At 41.2% G+C, this 19,581-nt stretch overlaps 1 protein-coding gene across 1 annotated transcript in view; it reads right to left on the bottom strand.

Moving 5' to 3' along the window:
- UNC13B (unc-13 homolog B (C. elegans)) overlaps nt 1–16,637 on the bottom strand; it is a gene marked incomplete at its 3' end in the record, with an annotated part of 78,794 nt that extends 62,157 nt beyond the window's left edge. The window contains exons 1-3 of the mRNA XM_008944419.1: nt 14,315–16,637; nt 9,554–9,576; nt 3,122–3,168 (exon numbers count right to left, since the gene is read on the bottom strand). Of these exons, the coding sequence (XP_008942667.1) occupies nt 3,122–3,168; nt 9,554–9,576; nt 14,315–16,637 (2,393 nt within the window). The remainder of the gene's footprint in view (nt 1–3,121; nt 3,169–9,553; nt 9,577–14,314) is intronic.
- Between the last annotated feature and the right edge of the window lie 2,944 nt (nt 16,638–19,581).

Raw genomic sequence — 19,581 nt, 5'->3', positions numbered from 1 at the left:
GCCGCAGCACCCTCCCCGCTGCCGGAGCGGAAGGCAGCCTCGGACATCAGGCAGGCGAGGCACAGCACTTCACCAGAACTACTGGAATCTCTGTCCAAGAATGAGAACCTGGGTTCAACGCTTGACATTCCTGCAGTGAGGCTACGTGCTGTTTTTACTAGACTACCCTAATTTCCAGTAGAGAATTCCAGAAAAAACTTTTTGCGCAAGTGACACTGCAATAACCTCTTCTGGCTTATTATAGAAAAACCTGACCCACATTGAGAAAAAAGAATTACCTGCACAAAGAGTTTGTATTGTCAGAAATAAGCATCGCCTCGCTAGGATCAGACATGGAAGTTCATCTGCTGCCCTAATGTTACCAGCCCTTTCTGATACTAGCAATACTGTTTTGGGGCAAAACAGGTGTCACAGAAGACTACCCTGATGATGCCAAGAATTCCACCATTATCTCAATCACAATACAGCTTATTGGTATGTTTGGGGTCAAAGATTCGTGTCAAATGATGTGAATGAAAAAAGCATTTCGCAAAACAGAAAGGGAAAGTCTGTAAGCTGAAAAGATGCAACAAAACTGTCACAAGTGAAAATACAGAGTCAATGTTCCTGCTAAAAGTCAATGGCACAGCTGAGAATTTACTCTTCTTTCCTACGTGATTTCCAATTATTATTTTTCTTTTTTTCTAATTCAATTGAAAGAAATTGTGACACCCTGACATTTTGCAGGGAAGAAGAGCTTTAAAATTGCATGTTTTATAGATTCAAGATGAGCGTAAACAAGTTATTGTGCTCGAGCACCTTGTCTAGTTACAACCTGGTTTGCTGCAAAATATTTACACTAGACTGAGGTTTATGACAGAATCAGTTGTAAGGCAGCCTGACAGAGAATAGGCGTATTTGAAGAGTGCTTTTATTTGCCCCTGAAGAGAGATATCTTAATACCTAGACAATTACACACTCAGATGGCCTCCTTTTGCCCTGTTAATATTAAAAAAAACGTAGCAAAACAGCAATGCTTCTTAATTTTCAGAATTATTCAGCCTGTTGTGCTTTCAGCTACCTCAGTCTCTTTATTCAAGCACAATCTCTCTTTCACTTAAGAAAATAAGAGTGTTTGCACAGACAGAAGTACCGAAGTGCTTTAAATATGCACCCAGTACCTTTGTATAGATCTGTAACATACAAAGATCAGTTTCTGGGTGTAATATCTCCTATCATCTCATACAGAAAAGCTATTCACTCCTCAGCACACTCTCCTCTGCGATGCCTGTAATATTTATAGTATTATTATGGAGTGCTGTATTAAGGAGTGAATAGCTTTTCTGTATGAGATGATGATTTGCACTAATAAATAAAATATATAGACATGAGAAATTACACCCAGAGACTGATCCATAATACCAATTGCACGGGTTTTTTTGAAGCTCTCTCCAACGCCAGTGATTACAGACAGGGAGCTACTGTTGCATTATGCTAAAAGTCCAAGTGGCTTGAAGCAAGTGTTCACCTTTTAATACAAGTTTTATCACAAAGATGCTTACAATAAATCTTGAAAATTTAAGCAAGCAAAGATTGTTTGCAATGACAGAAGATGATCACTTCCTTCAAAGGAGACCACTTCTCTAATATTCCTATGAAATAAGAACTCCAAACATAAGTGCTTTAATATACTTTGTGGCTAATAAGCCACAACATGGCTAACGGTAGAATTAAAGGTTCACCACCCATAACCAGCTTTTCTGGAAATACCTTCCATGCAGGCATACTGTGAATAAGCAAAACTTTCTTCAAAACTAAATTAGCCAGTCTGTTTTGTTATAGTTCAAATAGAAAAGGAAAAAACATACAGAATAGAGCAAACACTGCCTTGAACTGACAAAGCACATTTTAAAGTATTTCAGGACTGTAGGTATATCCAGCTTTCAGGCTGGGAAATCATTTTGTTTGCGTGAACCAATAAACTCAGTGCATTGTCTCCTTGTTAAAGCAGGAGAAGGCGCTGTTTATAGTTAGAACAAATGACTGTCTTCTGCTCCTGATAATTGCCAGCTCTCCAGCAGGCTGCTCATCGAAGTCCTGGGCTCCTCGGGAAAGCAGAGGGTTGATAGGCAGCTCCAGGCATCCGCAGGTGTGGAGGACGTTTTGCAGGAATACCAACATCGTAGAACAATGACTCCAAAAGCAGAAAGAAATGTAATGAAGCCTTCGATTCAACTTTGTGTTTTATTAGGGAAGCCTCCTTTAGTAGTGTGAGAATTAACTTCAGCGTGTAGCAAGCCAACCTCTTGCTGAGATTTCAGGGTAAATCTGCTGCTACGTCAGCTCCTAATGAATGCACCACCACCAAACTGTATTACTCTAATCATGTAAAAGGCACATAACCCAGCAGCTTGTAAAATGTGTCACCACATTTTTTTTTCCAGAGAGGATTCTAGAGAAGGTACCATTCTGCCACCTATTATGCAGAATATCACGCTGAAATTACACACAATCGGAATCTCTCTGCGTCATTTGCCCTGAGCAGGGTACTGCTGAGAGAATGCACAGCCTCTCACTCTCACCTAGGCAAGGGTGGCATGATGATCACTGCTTTAAATATTACAAACTGCAATGATTTCCAGAATTACTGCAGCTTTAACTGCTACAATGACCACAGAAAACATTTCAAGGACAGAAGACTTTTTCGAAGCTACTCTTTCATTCTAGGAGCAAAAGACACAACAATCTTTCTGAGCTACTCTATCCTTTCCCTTGTGCCATCAGTGAACAAATCAAGAAAAAGGATTTAATCCAGACCACTTTGTGGTGCCCAGCAAAGATTACTTAATAGTACTGCTGTAAGCACTTGCCGCCATCACGTTACAGATCATATACTGCTAGTATAACCTTGTTCTTGACCACAGATCTCCTGAAAAGCGGCGCAGCCCACCTCCAGCTGTTTAAGAGGAGAATTTGAAATACAGCAGCAGCCTGGCCCTAAGTGAGCCATGGAAACTTGATTTTAATGACTGTTGTCAGGAATAAACTTCAGAAGTGCTACTTCTACTTAGGTTGAACCACAGACCTCAAAGTTCACTGTGACTATAAACATTGGGAAACAAGGGCTCAAAATACCACTTACCCTCCTTTGAGCCAGGGTGGTTTTGATGGATCAGCCTCATCTTGACCCTTAAATGGGGAAAGGAAAAAGAACAATATGAAATTAATTTCCAAAAACACCACAAAGAGTATCAGATTATATTTTGAGGAAAGGGTAACAGAGCACACTGCATGCAGGCAAATAAATGTATACAGAAACTCATTCTAGCACCTCCAATGACCAACATGTCAGGACAAGCCATACAGATACAGACAGGCTATGTGATTTCACTGAACACCTAGGGCTGGAACCTGAAGAGCTTTGCCAAAGGAAGTCTCAAAGACAAACTGGTTGTTTTTTTTTTTCCAGTCCAATACAAACATGAGTTATTGGAATGCTCCTGTTACTACAGGTCACCACTTACATGAACATGGTCATAATGAAGATGTTATAAATTAAAATCACCTGTATGAAACATACATATGACCAATCAACATCGAACTTTGTACAAACACTTGTGAGCTTTGTTCATGCTCAAATGCAAAGGCTCCAGCTCCCTAAGCAGGAAGGACCCATTGCAGCTCCACCCATTCAAATGGAAGCATTTAATTTCCAGCAGGTGCCAAACAATGGCCATCACTTGCAAGATGACTGCAGGTGAACTGGGATCTCACAGTATGATGGAAAACACCACAGACTGCAAATACAAGGACTTATATTTGTGAATTCAAACAATGTTCTTATGTTCATATGAGCACTATATTATTTATAGAGTCATGTTTTGCTTCTTTGAAAATCTTCCCTGGACTGATTAGAGCCAAGAAGTGTTTAAACACTTGCAATGTACCTGGAGGAAATAAATGCTTTTGGATAAGGGGCAGATGGTTTACTTATAAATGCAAACTTCTTTGTTCTATCTTACAGTCCATACATTCTCCTACTGGTTTCAAATAGGACACACTGCTAATAGCTAATACTCCAACCTCAAATAATCATGTCTGTCAAGATTATGAAGAGGCTGCAACTTGCACACAGTGGAAAACAGTCTCCAATCTGGAATCATAACAAAGTAAAGGAGTTTCTGCCATGAAATAAGCTTCAGTTTTATGCAAGACAAAAGAATACAGCCTCAAAAGAAGTATTTGTTTGTTTGTCCTGTGCTTTGGGTAAGCTGTGCAACCACACAGGTATTCACAGGTGACAAAAAAGGTGTCCCATGAAGAGCAGAAATAACCAAGGAAAACAAGTTTCTATTTGAGGTTTCAGTTTGTACAGCAGCAAAAGTCCAAACTTGTTATTTGCAAGTCCTACAACACAGAGCTAAAGAGATCTGAGAATTACATAATTTTTTATTTTATTTCAAGCAGGTATGAACAACATGACATTAACCATAACTGAATGGACACTCCAGCTTTCCTAGGTGATCACACAGGCCTGCAGAACAGGCACAAGCCCAGGCCCACCTGTGGATTGTGCCCTGTGCATCTCTGCTCCAAGCTGTGCTTCCAAAACCCCCCAGCCTGAAACCTCCGTTTCCTCTGGAGGGATCCAACTCAACTGCTAGCCAAGAGAGAAGATTTAAGGAAGTAAATACAATGAGATCCTTTAGAGCACACAAGAGAGTGCATCTCTGCCTTTGCCTCTCAACACGTGCAAGAGCTGTGGCTAGAGAGCAATCCTAAAGCAGAAAAACATTTTACGCTCAGCTGAGCTTGAGACCACTTGGTTCAGCTGTACTGAGTGACAGAGAACGACCAACACAATGTGGCAACGTTTACAGGCAAAAAGAATTAGTATAACACAGTTTTCAGTAAGTTTATCCGAGAAATTCTACATACAAGCAATTAGTATCTGAGACATTAAACAACCACGAACATCAAGGGCAATATTGCAGCCTGGAGTTCACAAGAGCATCAAGAACTCCGTTCAGTGGAAAGAGATCCAGGGAAAGCTGTTACCTAACTGAGCAACAACCACTTCCTACAGGCAACCATGAGTTAACAGAGAATGGCCAGAGTGTGGCTGCAGGGAAGAGTACAAAACAAACTCCTATCTTCTCCAGATTTTGAGAAATGCCAAGTAAGAATTGCCAAGACTCCAGAAAAACTGTACTTCCACCCATTTAACTACTTTTGCCAAGTCTTTTAGATGTGCAAGTAAAAAGAAAACAAGATAAGAGAAAGAGCTTCCTAGGTTGAGATTAAAAATTGCCTGGATACAACAGCACAAAACAAAAGAGCTTTCAGTAAGTCATGATACTGATGCAGGCACAAGGCAGATGATGGCTTAGTGGAAAGAGGAGTTATCACCTGATGAAAGCAAGGTAAAGAGGTAATTTGCGCCAGGAAACATCCTCCCTAAAATACATGTTGAAAGAATGAGAACCTGACATCCATCAGTGAGGGCTGATGCATTGAGACTGTAGAAGAGCCAATGCAGTCCCCACAGTCAGTGTCGGGGGAAGGAGGGAACTGTGATCTAGGCTAGCACAGGCACATTACTGCCTTCAACAGCTTGAAAAGCTTCAGAGCAGACAAGAAGGAAAGAGTCAACATGGAGGCAATGGTAAAACAGGAGAAAATACAATACATGCCACACCAGTTTTGGAACTATATTTTTTTTGTTTGACAAAGCAATTATTTTCAACTGTAAAATGAATTATCAACGAAATTTTCATTTCAATAAAAAACTTGATGCAATGCCAGGTGACATTAAAAAGGCTGGATAAACTGAGAAGGAGTAGGCAGATTTAAGGTGGGTAAGCAAGCAACTGTAACTGAGCCAGCCATGGACAAGGCGACAAGGAAGCTAGTGGGAGTACGTAGGATCTGCTGATAAAATCCACTGATGACAAACAGTAGAATTATTGGTACAGAACTCAGATGTCCAACAGAAAGAATTGATAGCAGTGAAAACTGCAACAACAGAGGATTAAACATGGTATAAATGGCAAGGTCAGAGCCCCAAAGCTTGCTCTGAATCTGAATGTGTACAGGTGTTCCTCGGTGGAGAAAAGCATGAGACAATGGACTTGAGCTCTTGTCATCAAAGTGGCCATAACTCACTACGATACAGCCACAGAAGGAGAGAACATTATCCATGGAGTATGTCCAGTGAAATGCCTCTATAGAAATAAAAGCATAAAAAGGTTTCACAAAGGAAAATGGTAAAATACTGTGCTACGAAGACCTCTTCAAAAAAGACATATACAATCTTTTTGTTCTATATCCAAGTAAAGAGATTTCACAAAGGAAAATGGTAAAAGCAGCATAAAGTTGTAAACAATACTATTAGGAGGAGAACAGGACATCTTGCTTAATCTTGCAAAAATAATCTTTTTCTGTGCTTATTCAATAGATAGAACATACTGCATGGAAGAAGAACTGCAGCTAAACACAAGCAGATGAAGAAAATTCAGAGGTGTCTAACCACAGCAGTTCTGTAGCAGCATTTCAAAACAAGAAGCATACATCAAGCCTAAACTGTTTTAAAGTAGGAAACTGGGCAGTTTACATGAGACAATTGTACAACATCACACAGTGAGAGAGGGCTGTCAGTCACCAAGACACAGTCCTCCACAGTCCCTTGTTGCACTGACATACGTAGTCAAAGCACCAGAGGCTACAAGTGTTGGTATGAGGGTTAACAGGGTCCAGGCACCTGCGAGCATGGGAGTTAAAGTAATCTGTAGTTTACACCACTGTTGTCAGTTAAAACCCTTCACCTATTGATCTTAATTTAAAGAAGGCACACAGCAATGCTGCTTAGATGGATTTGGGGCAGCTGGTGAGTTTCCTGCTTTCTGAAGGCAGCACTCATACCAGAACGTAGAAGGGCTCTGGCAGCTGCTCCGAGTATGATCACCAGCCTTGGGTCTGCTTGAGCTCAGCCCATGAAGACAGGATGGCTCACTTAGAGCCTCGGCAAGCAGAGGAAGCAACAGGCAGATGAGATGAACACTGGAACAACTATAAGACTTTTTAGCACTGTCTTTCCCAAAACAAATGGGAGAGCAAAGGGAAAGTAGACATGTTTGACACCTAGACATCCACATACTGCATGTCAAGTGTTTTGCTGGCTTATGCTTTACTTCTCTGCACAGCTCCACCACTTCATCTCTCCTTGAAAGCAGCCAGACAACTGTGAATCTGAATTTTAGATCTCCATTAAGCATATAAAGCCGCATTAAAAAGATGGAGAAGCGAACATGTTAACCAAACAGCCCATCGCAGCTCCATTCAATTTTTTTTTTATTTCTGATGCTGATGGATTAGAGTTCTACCTACTGTCCAACAAATACCTTTAGCCAGGAAAATGTTTGTCACCCCTAGTAATGCAGTGTATTCACTCACAGTAAAGCATGCTGTGATGAGTTGCTGAAAGGTCTTCTCCAAGCAATTAAAGTTTCTTATCAACCAAAAACCAGTTAGCAAAACAATGCCAGTGACAAAGTAGCGTAAATTTAATACCCGGGATTAAACAAGTCAACAGACATGATCATTTAAGGAATAGTATTCAGTCATCAGGAAGGCACCATTTGGTGAAGCCTAAAAAGGAAACTAATAGGAGTTTTGATTACTCAGGAAAAGCAGTAGCTAGGTTTACAAGTCATTTGAGAAGTTATTTAATCAAGTTACAATTTGAAAATTTATCTCATACTCAAGATGATGTTTTAATGGATATAATAATTTCATTATAAAAAAGAAACAAAACCAACCAAATCACCAAGTCTGAAGCAACACAAGGAAAAGGAATAATATCCCCAGATCTGTTAGCCCTCTCCACATAAATTCATCTCTCCACATAAAAGGCTTTCTAACAATGTAACTTTCCATCACATTTAAGTACTGTATCTAGCATATTATCCTCTTAGATAAAAAACAGATGTAAAACATGGAAAGCTGCTCTACTTAGACAGATAAGAAAAAAATCAATAGTGACTTCTTATTTGTTTTCAAAATCATCCTAACTTGTTTTCAAATACCATGCTTCATTATTAAGCCTCAAAGACCTCAATTTAGCTACAGATTAATCTGAATCGCTAAAACAAGGAGCAACTGTTTCAGTGTCTAAATTAAACTTCTGGTCATGCCTAATTAGACTATTTCTTCAGGGGTATTAGGAGAATCAGACTCAACTAAATCATCCCAATTAAACTAGTTGGTCTTTGTGGTTCAATGTCTTCATTGACTCAAGTATGCTACATCTTACATGTAATCCAAAACTGCAACAAGCCAAGTGATTATTTTAAATTCACTGCATTCTGCCACAGTATCAATTTGAATAATGACTAAAGAGCACCATAGGAAGCTTCTTCCACCTGATGTACCTTCCAGTACTAGTTTTCCAGCTGCCAAATGAGCAGCTTAAAGGAGGCTGCAGTAGTTTTGCACTGGAGCCAGAAGAGGACAGAATTTGACACCAGTGTTTGTCATCAGATATCTCTACATTTCTGAAAAAATATCAGTGGCCAGATATTTACAGTAAAAATGAAACAAAAGTGATGATACATGAGCCAATAAAGCTTAGGAATGCAAATTCATCAGACTCAAAGGATGACAAATTTGCATACATAGAGGCCCAAATGCCATGCAATGCTCAGCCTACTCCAGGAAGCTGATTTAGCCTGATTCACACAACTACAGGAGAAGCAGAAGCACATCAAGCACTGAATCCACACAGCATAGATTCAAGAAAATGAACAGTTGAGAATCCAAGAGACAGAAATCTCTGTATATGTGGTACAGTTGCAAACACCAAGTAAAATGCTACACAAATGTAGACAAAATTCTGCATACCCTGTTAGGAAGAAAGAGCTACCTGTTGCCCACAAGGTGACAAGCAGAGGCAACTGGTCCATGAGAGGAGAGGCGATAGCTGTAGGCACAAAGGGGAAAGTCCTGCCCTTCCCATGGGGCATGGGGTGCAGCAAAAGTGCAGCTAGCTTTACTTTTAGTTATGATAGCCAGCTAAAAAGGCTTGGGATCCACAGCAGACACCTCCCAGCAACCACAGCCTTGCTGCATCTCAGCATTACAGCCCACAGCAGTACTTTTGACTTTAATTGCTGTTAAGAGTACAAATGAGATAGAGATGGGATGGAATAATAGAACTGAGAGAAATGACGAAATACTTGGTTTAAACGAGGTTCATCAAGAGGAAGACTAGAACAGTCAAGATAAACCATTTGTACTCTGCTATCATGGTGCCCGTGCAGATTAGACGCACCCCACAGCGCACCACAGGGCTGCACCGCAAATCACTCCAAGCATTCATGTTTTCCTCTTCGTACATGGTAACACACACTGAACAGACTCTTAACTCATCCACAGTGTTAGCAACTCCTCTGACAACCGTAACATGCTGAACTGCATCAGAGCATCTAAACAGGAGCAACTGGCTACACAAAGACAAGCCATGCACACACAGGAGTCTCAGAAAGAGATGCTGGTTAAAAGGGACAACATGTACAACCTGGAGCTCTCCTCTACCTCCTTCTGTGAAGAAAAAAAAAAAAAAAGAGAAGGAGAGAAACAGAAGTTAATAGACCAGATTTCTGCCATGAGCTCTGTAAAGTGATTTCAGGAAGTAGGGTAAACATTTGCCACAAGTTGGTAAAACCTTTGTACGGCAGAGAGATCGTCCATGCACACAGGTTAATTAATCTCCAACAGCTGACCTTCAGTTAAACTAACCAAATTTCACCCATAACTGCATATACATTAGAACATATGCTTCTGAGAGCTGATTTTTATAGTTGCAGCTCCAGTTTTATTAACCCAAGAATTTTCAGTAGTCTTAGTACAGAATTGGAGCTGCTATTTTCCATGCTGGACAGAGAGCCTGTATTTATTACAGAGAGGAAAAGATTTGTTCCCCCCTTCCCCCTGGCTGCATCCACTGCCTGCATTTGAAGCATCCCCCCTTCTTCCCTCCTCATCCCCTGTACATTTTGCCCACTACAAGTAAATTGGTAGCTCCCACAGAACACATTTTGCCTTTGCAAATACCGTAATGCAGAGAGATATTCTCTGCTTTTATAAATCTAGGCAATTCTCCTCTGAGGGAAAAAAAAAAAAAAAAAAAAAAAAAAACGCAGAAGCCTCCCACACAAAATCTCATGTTTATGGATAGGCAATTTCAAGGCTAGTAAAGTTATATGGGAACCATACTCAAAACTTCCGGTACAGACGTGATATTTTTTAAGTCTTCCAATCAGGTAATTCTGTATCTGCATAGAAGAATCATAATGCTCATTTGCGTATGAAAGATGGAGGGGAAGGAATATCTTCATGGCAACGAGGGCCACTCAAATTGGTTTAAAAGCTAAAATAGTTTTCAAAGTTACTGTCTGTATGGGTGTAATTACACACATGCCATCACCAAGACAGGAAAATAGAGAAGCTATTTTAATTCAATCACTAAGCAGAAGTCAAATTACTGTAGCAAATGAAGTGCTGGATTGTAGCTAAATTTGTACCCTACTTTCCACCTTAAGACACGCCTGCATGGATCCCCATCAGGGAGGAAAGTCCCCAGAATGCCCTTTAGGCCCTCCCTTCTGAGCTAAGAGAGGAGAAAACCACAATGGCAGGACGCTGCTGCCCTCTGCGCCACGGCCAGTGCTGCAGCACTGCCACACTTTGGCAGTCAGCTCTGCACAGACCTGCCGACCCAGAGAAGCTGAGGAAACGGGGCTCATCCCAGATGTGGAGGGGAACATGCTTTTTTGGGGCACAGATACTTCTGGCTGTTCCCCTCTACAGTTATTTTCTACATTATCCTCCCACCTGACCTGTTTTATTAACCAAAACCTTCTCACCCTGGCAGGCCCAATTCCACTTCAAGTCCTGTGGATTTGCCCTTCTTTTTGCACAGTAACCCCAAACTCTTCAAACCCAAGCCAAATCTTTCCTGATTTGGTCCCCGGGGCTGCGTCTCAGGCAGACCCAGACTTCCCTTATTCCTGGGCTTTTAATTCCTCGATATTTGAACAAGATCCCTTCCTGGCATCTCCTGTGAAGTCTCTGAGCACAGAAACGAGGCAGACCTGGACTCGGCAGTCCCCTCTCAGGTCTGCCATGGCTCTCTGTCATGCCGAGCAGGGAAAGCCCGGCTTTAGCCCCTGGCTGGGAAACACTGAGGACAGATGGATTCTCTGGCACCGCAACAGCTCAACTGTAGCAAGATACCAGTGAGCATATGCAAGCTACACATTTTTCAAAAGTTTATTCACTTCATTCATCTGGGGTTGATTTTCCACTGAAAAATCCTTGACACAGACTAGCACTAGGCCTAAGGGCACTAGAGCTTCCAAATATAGGTCAAACTTATTTTTATCCAAACGCAATAAATCTTGCATTAGACTTTTTTTGAGGGGAAAAAAAGAAGCATTATTTTGGTTTAAATTCAATACATATCTTTCATTTCTGAGCCCCGCCCATTTAAAGTTGTTAGGGAGAGTTTCAAAACAAAGTTTGTCAAAGCTCTGAGCAACGGCAGTCAGAGATTTGCACTCTTGTGATTATGTCTCATTATAACAGGTGTGCTCACATCATCATCAACAGAGACTAACTTGGTCACAGAATTCTTTAAAGTTCCTCTTTTGAGCAGTCAGCTTACATCTATGAAAACCTCTACCATGTCAGGGCTTATTTTAAACATACATAAAGCCAAACTATCTTCGTCTTCACTTATGCTTTTTTTTTCCTTTTCTTAAGTTAAAATGTTAAAAGCTTGCTCAGATTTTCAGAGGAATTTTTTTCTCTTTTTATTTCAGATTAAACAACAATTATTTACATGCATCTGCCAAGTTCTAAATCATTCCGGTAATTTGCATCTGCGTACAACTATAAATAATTTAAACCTTTATGCCAGCGCATCATCTCTGATTCACCAAAACACACAGATTTACCAGCACCCTCAAAGTTACCATCCATTCCTTCACTGCAGACTGGTGCCAAACACATTTAATAAAATAACTTGAACTGCACTTTCAAGCAGGCACAATTAAGAGCCAAAAAGCCAGTAGGCAGAACTAGGTTTTCAGTGGACTGGACCCAGGAACTTAAAAGCCTATTAAGAACAAATTATATTTTTAAAGTAAGACATAAACACTCATCTGCAGCTGAGTAAAAAAGCAAACCAACAACCTTCCATCGCCTTCTGAGTATGACTCTGAGTATGCTGCCTTCCTCCAAAGGAAGAAAATAAGAGCTTGGCTCGAACTTACTTTGAGTACAGCAAAGAAGCACATAAAACAGTTGCTTCACTTTCTGTGAAAATCCATGGCTAAACAACACTACTTCAAACTGAGAAAATATACAATTAATTTTGCCACTGCTCTACAGCCCTTGGCAATACTGTCATCCCCTTCTCTCGCTCTGACTACTCACAAGAGGTTATCCACCCACTGCTTCCTTGCCTGCTTGCTCTGTCCTGCACGAGCACTGCTGCTTTTGATTACGTCCCTGGACCTCCACTCTGGACAGGTGTGCTACCCACCTCCTCTGACCTGCTCCGATGGTCTAGGCTGCTCTGTTTCCTAACATATCCTCCAGGGTTTTCTTCTAAGTCCTCTCCCTTTTCTCATCCCTTATCCGGTGTTTTCCAGTACCCTTGACACCTCTATACTCCTCCTGTCTCTTAGAGCGTTATTTCCTACATCACGATTTCATCCTATACTTTTGTAACATCAGTTCTCACATCTACCATACAGATGCACCTTCATGAGTGTCACACAAGCATCAACCCTTTGTCACATCCCTAGACGATGTTCGGGAGAACTGAACCACAGAGGTTTAGGCACACCAATCCACCCTGGAAACAGATCTAAGGTATCAAACTCCAGCTGTGATCCTTCTTCTGAACCGTTTTGGCTATTTGTAACCTTGTGAATGTGTCTACTGCTCCAACCCTGCTGAGATGAGCAGCCTCCTCTCACATTCAGAAATGGGTTATTTCAACACTTTCGTTACACTGTGGAACACGCAAATAGAAACAACTGTCTGTTCTCTTGGGTCCTAAAATTAGGACATATGTCCAGGATGTGAGCAACTACACAAACACTACAAACCACCCTCTTCACCCCCCTGCCAAAAGAATTAATAGAAAATAAAAATAGCTTTCTGAATTAAAATTTCAAAATCAGTTTCTTCTGTATTATCTATATTTTAGTAATCTAGACATTCACTTGAAACACAGAAATATGTACCTGTGCTAAGCCTGCTAATAAATCATAGTATTTCCCTCAGTAAAAACCTATTGTCTAAATCAACTCTTATACCAAGGACCTCATATAAAATAAGAAAGAGAAGCGCTGATTACAATCTTTATGATTTGCATAACTCAGAAGGTCTCTGGTACAGAGTCAAATACAGATTGACAGACTGTTTCTTCACAGCAAAAGCACAGTGACTTGAATGTAACTTGGAGTAAGACAACTCTTCCAATGACAAAAAAGCACTCTAGTTATTCTGACTAGCTTTCACGATTGCAAGGAGAAAAGTGAGCAAAATATTACCAAATCAAGGCTGATCAAAGCCTGGCCCATCAAAACATATTGGTCATTTCAACCTCCCACATCCTCAGAAAAGAGTTAACCAGCCCTGCTCCACCTCCGTATCAGCTCACATCTGCTGTGGTCAAGCACTTCATTATTTATGCTGGCAATAAGAAATGCAGATCCACAAAAATGGAAAATTTCTCATCTTACAGACAAGTTATGGAAACAAAACTGAAACACAGGTCTCAAACTTATTTTTAACTGTTTCTACTAGGATAATATCTAGAAGTGATTAACAACTGAGAACTCCCACTTCATGATGGAGCCATTTGAAGTCTGGATCCACTCAACTCCCAAAACTGCAAATCTGGCTACTTATAGCTCAAATGCACACTTTGTTATCACATGTCTTAACTATTTAACAAGAAAGAAACCAAGTCACGAATTATGACAAAAAAACCCTAACACCTGCTATTTTGAAGATACACTGCAAATCTCCCTCCCTCTCTCAAACAAAAAAAAAAAAAAAAAAAGAAGAGGTGAAGCTCGCTAACTTGCATTTGTGTGTGTTACAGAATAGATTTTAGGGGGTTTGGTCAGTGTGCATACCTGCCTTCATAACTATTGCTCAAAACTTCTAATAAACTGTTCACCCTTAGAATGAGGTGTTGGCTACTGGCTGCAAAAATACCAGATTTTGACATTTCCTTAAAAACATTTTTTCAGTTTACCTGAATTTGTCTCCTCAGAAGAAATCCAGTTTCCTTCCTGTGCTAATTCTTTTAAGAGTCTCCTACGCATTTGTCTCTTTTCCCTCAGCACATTTTTGAAATTGTTGATGCATTTGTTCAGGTAGATGGTCTCTGCGCACACCTTGTCAAGGCTCATGGGTCTGCACTCCTTTGCTGGCTCAGGTAGAGAGTTCACATCTCTTCCAAACTCCTCAGGAGATGAGCGCTGCCCAGCAGGGATTTCACAGTCAGATGATGGCATCACACTGGAAACGGGACGCTCATGTGGAACAGAGGAATGACTGGAAGGAAACTGCATCTGCTCAGATGCGTCGCTGTTGACAGCTGGGTTTGCCTGGCTCTCAGAGGACTGACTAGGAGGGGTTTCTACAAAGTTGTCAGAGCTGCCACACATACCTGAACTGGTCAGCATAAGCGTGTTGTCATCATCCATCTGTAAGCCGCTATCATTTTCCAAAAGGATTTCAGAATCGCTTGACTCCAGTTTGTGAAACACCACCTGCAGAGCAGACCTGAAGTGATGGATAGCTTTCCCAAGCTTGTTAGTGTAAAACTTCATGTCTACAAGATCAATGTTATCCCGGGAATGATCAAGGAAATACTGGGAATTTTCCAGGACATCCCTAAAGACCTGATCAGTTGGATCTTGATCATTCAGGTCCATCTGGATCATATCTTTCAAGCTGTCACTACTATAAGCCATTTCATCCGTTGTATGATCATAGCTAATAGTTGTCACCCCACTTGAAACATCTTCTCTCTGAGTATCGCCTTTCTCCGCACTAGCAAATTTGCATGGGGCATCACAGTCTGTTTCAATTTCTTCTGTGGTTATCCCCTCATCTTTATCTAGAAGGGAAGAACAATTGTCAGTGATGCTTTCAGTGTCAAGCCTGTGCTCACTACCATTGCTTGAAGCAGACATCTGGCTTGCAAGACCTGAAGAGTCAGATGAGCAGCAGTAATTTCCATCATTCAATTTGGCCAAATTGGCCACCTGTGGATTTTGTAGAGGTTCATGAAGGGCCTGGTGAACACTGCTGTCATCTGGGGGCTGCTCAGTGCAGCTTAATGTTTGTGCTTCCATCCTAGTTTCAGGTACCAAGTTGTTTTTCTTAGCCAGGTTTGATTTCTGCACTGGATCAAGTTTCTCCCCTACACACTGTGTTTTCCTACTCGTGTTTTTATGCTTAACCTGGCAGGAGTCTGTTTGAAGGTGCCCAGCCACATCAGTTCTTTGAGCAGCATCCGCATTCACTGAGTTGCGGTGATTTTTCTTGAAGCCAGACTGTGAAGAGGCTGAATCTGTCCTGCGGCCCCTCTGGCCATTCTGACGCTTTTGCTCTTCACTGGTAACAATCCGGACCCCTGAGCTTTGCAGAAGGATGGACTTCTGTAAGATAAAGTCTCTCTGTTCACAACTGACAAGTTTCACAACTGCTGGTCTTGGTGTTAACGGCTTGCCTGTACCTCCATCTGATCTATAAGCATCTTTTATATACTTACTGCACTGGATACCATTGAAACAGTGATATTCAGACAAGAAGCTGCAAATAAGATCTACTGTGTTTTCACCATCTTTTTCTGGGATGCCATAAAAATATAACACTGGTTCCTCCTTGTGTACCTCCCTGCTTGACTCTCGAGCATGTGTACCCTGGGTTTTACCAGCAGAACCACCTTGCAGGCCTTCTATCTCACTCAAAACTGTATCCACACAGCTGGAGACTTCATCCACAGAGCCTTTTATCAAGGTGAGGTGCTGTCGGAGCTCTGCAATCTCTGTCTGGATGCGACTTATTCCCTGGAGCTCTTTAACAATGTAATCCACCACATCAGCTGAGCGATCTCTTGACTGCCGTCTAGGACTCCTGTATGTAGTGGGCTTCTCCTGGGGAAAGCACCCTTGCCTTTCAGCTACCTCCCTCCAACTCATCGTAATGCTCAGGGAAGAAAGGTCCTGCCCTTCAGACACTCTACCCTTTCTTTCAGAAGAGGTCTGCATTGTACCATCAGAAGAATTCCCCTGCAAGTCCTTCTTGTTCTGTTGAACTGAGCATGGTATTTTTACATAGCCATCCCAGTTCAGTTCCACCTCACCAACACACACTTCGCTCACTCCCTTGGAATCAAGTCCTCCATCCTGATGAAAGTCCCCTCCAGCAGTGGAAAACTCAGTGCTCGCAGAGCTCCTCTTTATTCCACAAACAAACATGTCCGTTTCAGTCTCCACAGGGGAGAGCTGGCAGTGATGAGCATGGTTTGGATTCTCATCTACCTCGCCTTGAAGAAGCCTCTTCATTTTGTCCCGTAGAAACAAATGGAGTTTTTGCCTCCGGAATTGCTTCCTGCCCCACAGTTTTACAACAGGTTTTCCATGCAGAAGTGCAATTTCATTTTCTTGCTTTTCCAATCTACTTCTAGCAAACATCATCAGCTGCACCTGTGTTTCTCATAGTGCTATGAGCTGCACAAGCACACATCAATCACTTCCCAAGGCACAACTCACATCCAGTTTTTATTCTGTCACGAAGCAGCTACTGAAAGAGGGGAAGAAACAGTACAGTTTGGTTCAGATTAGAAATAGCCAAAGTAACTTAAGCAGCAGAATAAAAAAAAAAGAATCAGCATCCACATAAAAGCAGACAGAAAGAGGATGTACTAATTAGAGTGTACAGACATCGTCTTGGGTTTTGCCACCTCCCCAGATCAGGCTTTTCTTTGTTGAAATAATTGCTCTTTGCTCCTTCTTCTATCCAAGCAAGTTTAAAAAAAAAAAAAAAAAGAAAAGAAAAAAGAAAAAGAAAGAATAAAAGAGCAATTCTGTGGCCATTCCCTTTTTCTACCAGGTTTGCAAATTACTCTAAGATGAGCTCCTGGCAGTGGCACACTGTGTGATTTAACTACCCCTCTGAATACAGAGTTCTGACAATTCTGCATATTTCCTTTCCTTTCAAGTCCACAGTCTTCATCTTTTCTTGCTTTAAACCAAAGCAGAAATCAAGTATAACTTGGCACAGTACCAGCTATCCCTCAAGAATTGCACAAAGTGATATGAAGTGGCAGGAAGACTGGATGACAGATTTTAAGTGTGAAGCCTTTTTGCTATTTTAATATTTTTATCTTAATATTTTGCTACCAAATGCTAAAAAAAAAAATAAATCTAAAAACCTCAAAGCTTCCAAGCTCTCAAGCTAACCTGCAGTTAAATATGCCACACTCAGCATATGTACAAACAGGCTGAGCTGACAGCATGAAGATTCTGCACGTCACTTCTACTCCAGCCCTCAAGATTTTGCAGTACATCATTTTCCCGATTTAAATCCCCTCTCTAAAGAGCAAAATAAAAAAAAAAATAAAAAATGCTATGTTAACTACTTAAAACTTTCATGTGTCTTTACTGCTGTACTTACTAAGCAACGTACGTACAATTGGCTTTTTCCTACAAAGAAAGGCAAACAGGCTCATAGAGGGGCCCTCCTGGAGCAGGGTGACAGGAGAATGCCAGTGTCTTTGACGATTCAGTGTGCACTTGCTGCTAAAGCACATACTCTTTCTCAAGTTCTTGTTTAGCACCTATAGTAACTGCCTTTCAATTTTATGATCACCTAGTTCTAAAGAATTTTTTTTTTCAATGCGCAATGCACAAACTATCATCACATGCAACTTTCAGCCTAATTTAAATTTTGAGACGTCCAAAACTGTGCAGCTTTGTGCAGGAGGGTTTTTGCCATGTTGAAAGGAATAGAAACTGTGTTTCTAACCTTGGTTTTGGTTAAGCTGTTTGGTGGCTTAACATGTTACAGCTCATACCAGGATGTGTTCTTCTGCTCCATTTGCACTTTCTTTGAGATCTGGCAACCTTGGCTCTCCTAACGTCAACTTGCGGCCTTGAAGACTTCTGCAGGGAGGGTCACATGCTGTCCAGCAGCACCCTCTGAAGAATGCTGGACCACAAACTGAGCCCAAATATTTCAAGATGTCATGCTAAGCAGAGGACTGAACACTACAATGGGTCTGTTTGCACTAGATTGACACCTTGATCTAAGGTCTAACAAACTCACTCCAAGCATTCTCACTGCCCAAGGCCCAGGTCCAAAGCTAACAAAAGCTTTCACCTGATGCCTCTTTCAGATGTCATACAAGTATTCCCATTTTCAAAGCATTAACTCACAGTTTCTACACCTGCACTGATCCCAAGCTGCTTCAGTGCAGAAACCCTTCCTGAGACAGTCTCCAGCTCTGCTTGACAGCCATTCACACTACCACCAGCTTTTTCTGTTAGCATTTTCAACCTGGCAAATATCTTGTTTTCATTTTTGTTGCTTCACTTTGGGGTCAGGGAAGGAGTGAGTGTTTTTTGATCAGGAGGAAGCAGCACTTGCAAATACCAATCTCTATAATCAGAGCTAATTAGTACACTATAACAGAAGCTGTATCTGTGCTTCACATTTAAGCCCCATCATTCCGCATCTCAGCTAAACTTCCATACACAAGTGAATACCTGCCCTTATGTAAACTAAAGAAATTCCCTGATAGATTGATTTTTAAGCTTCTAAAAGAAAACAACTTTTAATTTTATAAAATTTTCAGGCCATTGGTCCATAAAGATCAGGTTTTCTTTTCAATATCTTTCTTATTTAACTACTTTCCCAAGGAACAGGGTTGACCTAAGAAACATTTGCTCAGGCTCTCTTGTTCCACCACTTACACAGTTTACTTTTCACTTGAGTGGCTAACTGGTGTTTGACACCAGAAAAAAAAAATAAAAAAGAACACTCAGAGCAAGCACCTCAATTCAACAGCAACCAAGAAGAAGAGCTCTACAGTTACGGCTCCCTGCACGTATTCCTTGAAGGTAGCAGACAGAGATGCTCATTTCAAGTATTTCCCAGCACATAACCCCAAGGGCTGGGAGAAAAGCCGACATATGCTTGTGCCAGGATTCACTCAGAAAGCTCAAGGTCCATCCTGCTTCCTACCGCATGCAGCTTTCAAGGCACTAGAGGTGCTTAATGACCATTTTAGTTTTTAAAAAATAAGCCCATTCAAGCCAGAGTTTGCTCTCATTTCCTTTGTCTGCTCCACCCCTCGTCAGCAGCAGCTTGTTGCAATGCTTTTTCCTGCCAAACACTTACTTGCAGGGCTGCAGCCATTCCAAAGCTGGCAGCTCAGTGCAAACACCACAATGCTGTCATTTTTATTTATATATATAGTTTCTGGTGTATATATATGTATATGTATAT

The sequence above is a fragment of the Merops nubicus genome, unplaced genomic scaffold (assembly GCF_000691845.1).
Source record: "Merops nubicus isolate BGI_N331 unplaced genomic scaffold, ASM69184v1 scaffold19567, whole genome shotgun sequence".
Taxonomy (NCBI): Eukaryota; Metazoa; Chordata; class Aves; order Coraciiformes; family Meropidae; genus Merops; species Merops nubicus.
The sequence above is the reverse complement of the archived record's forward strand: the minus strand, read 5'-3'. Positions and strand labels throughout refer to the sequence as shown.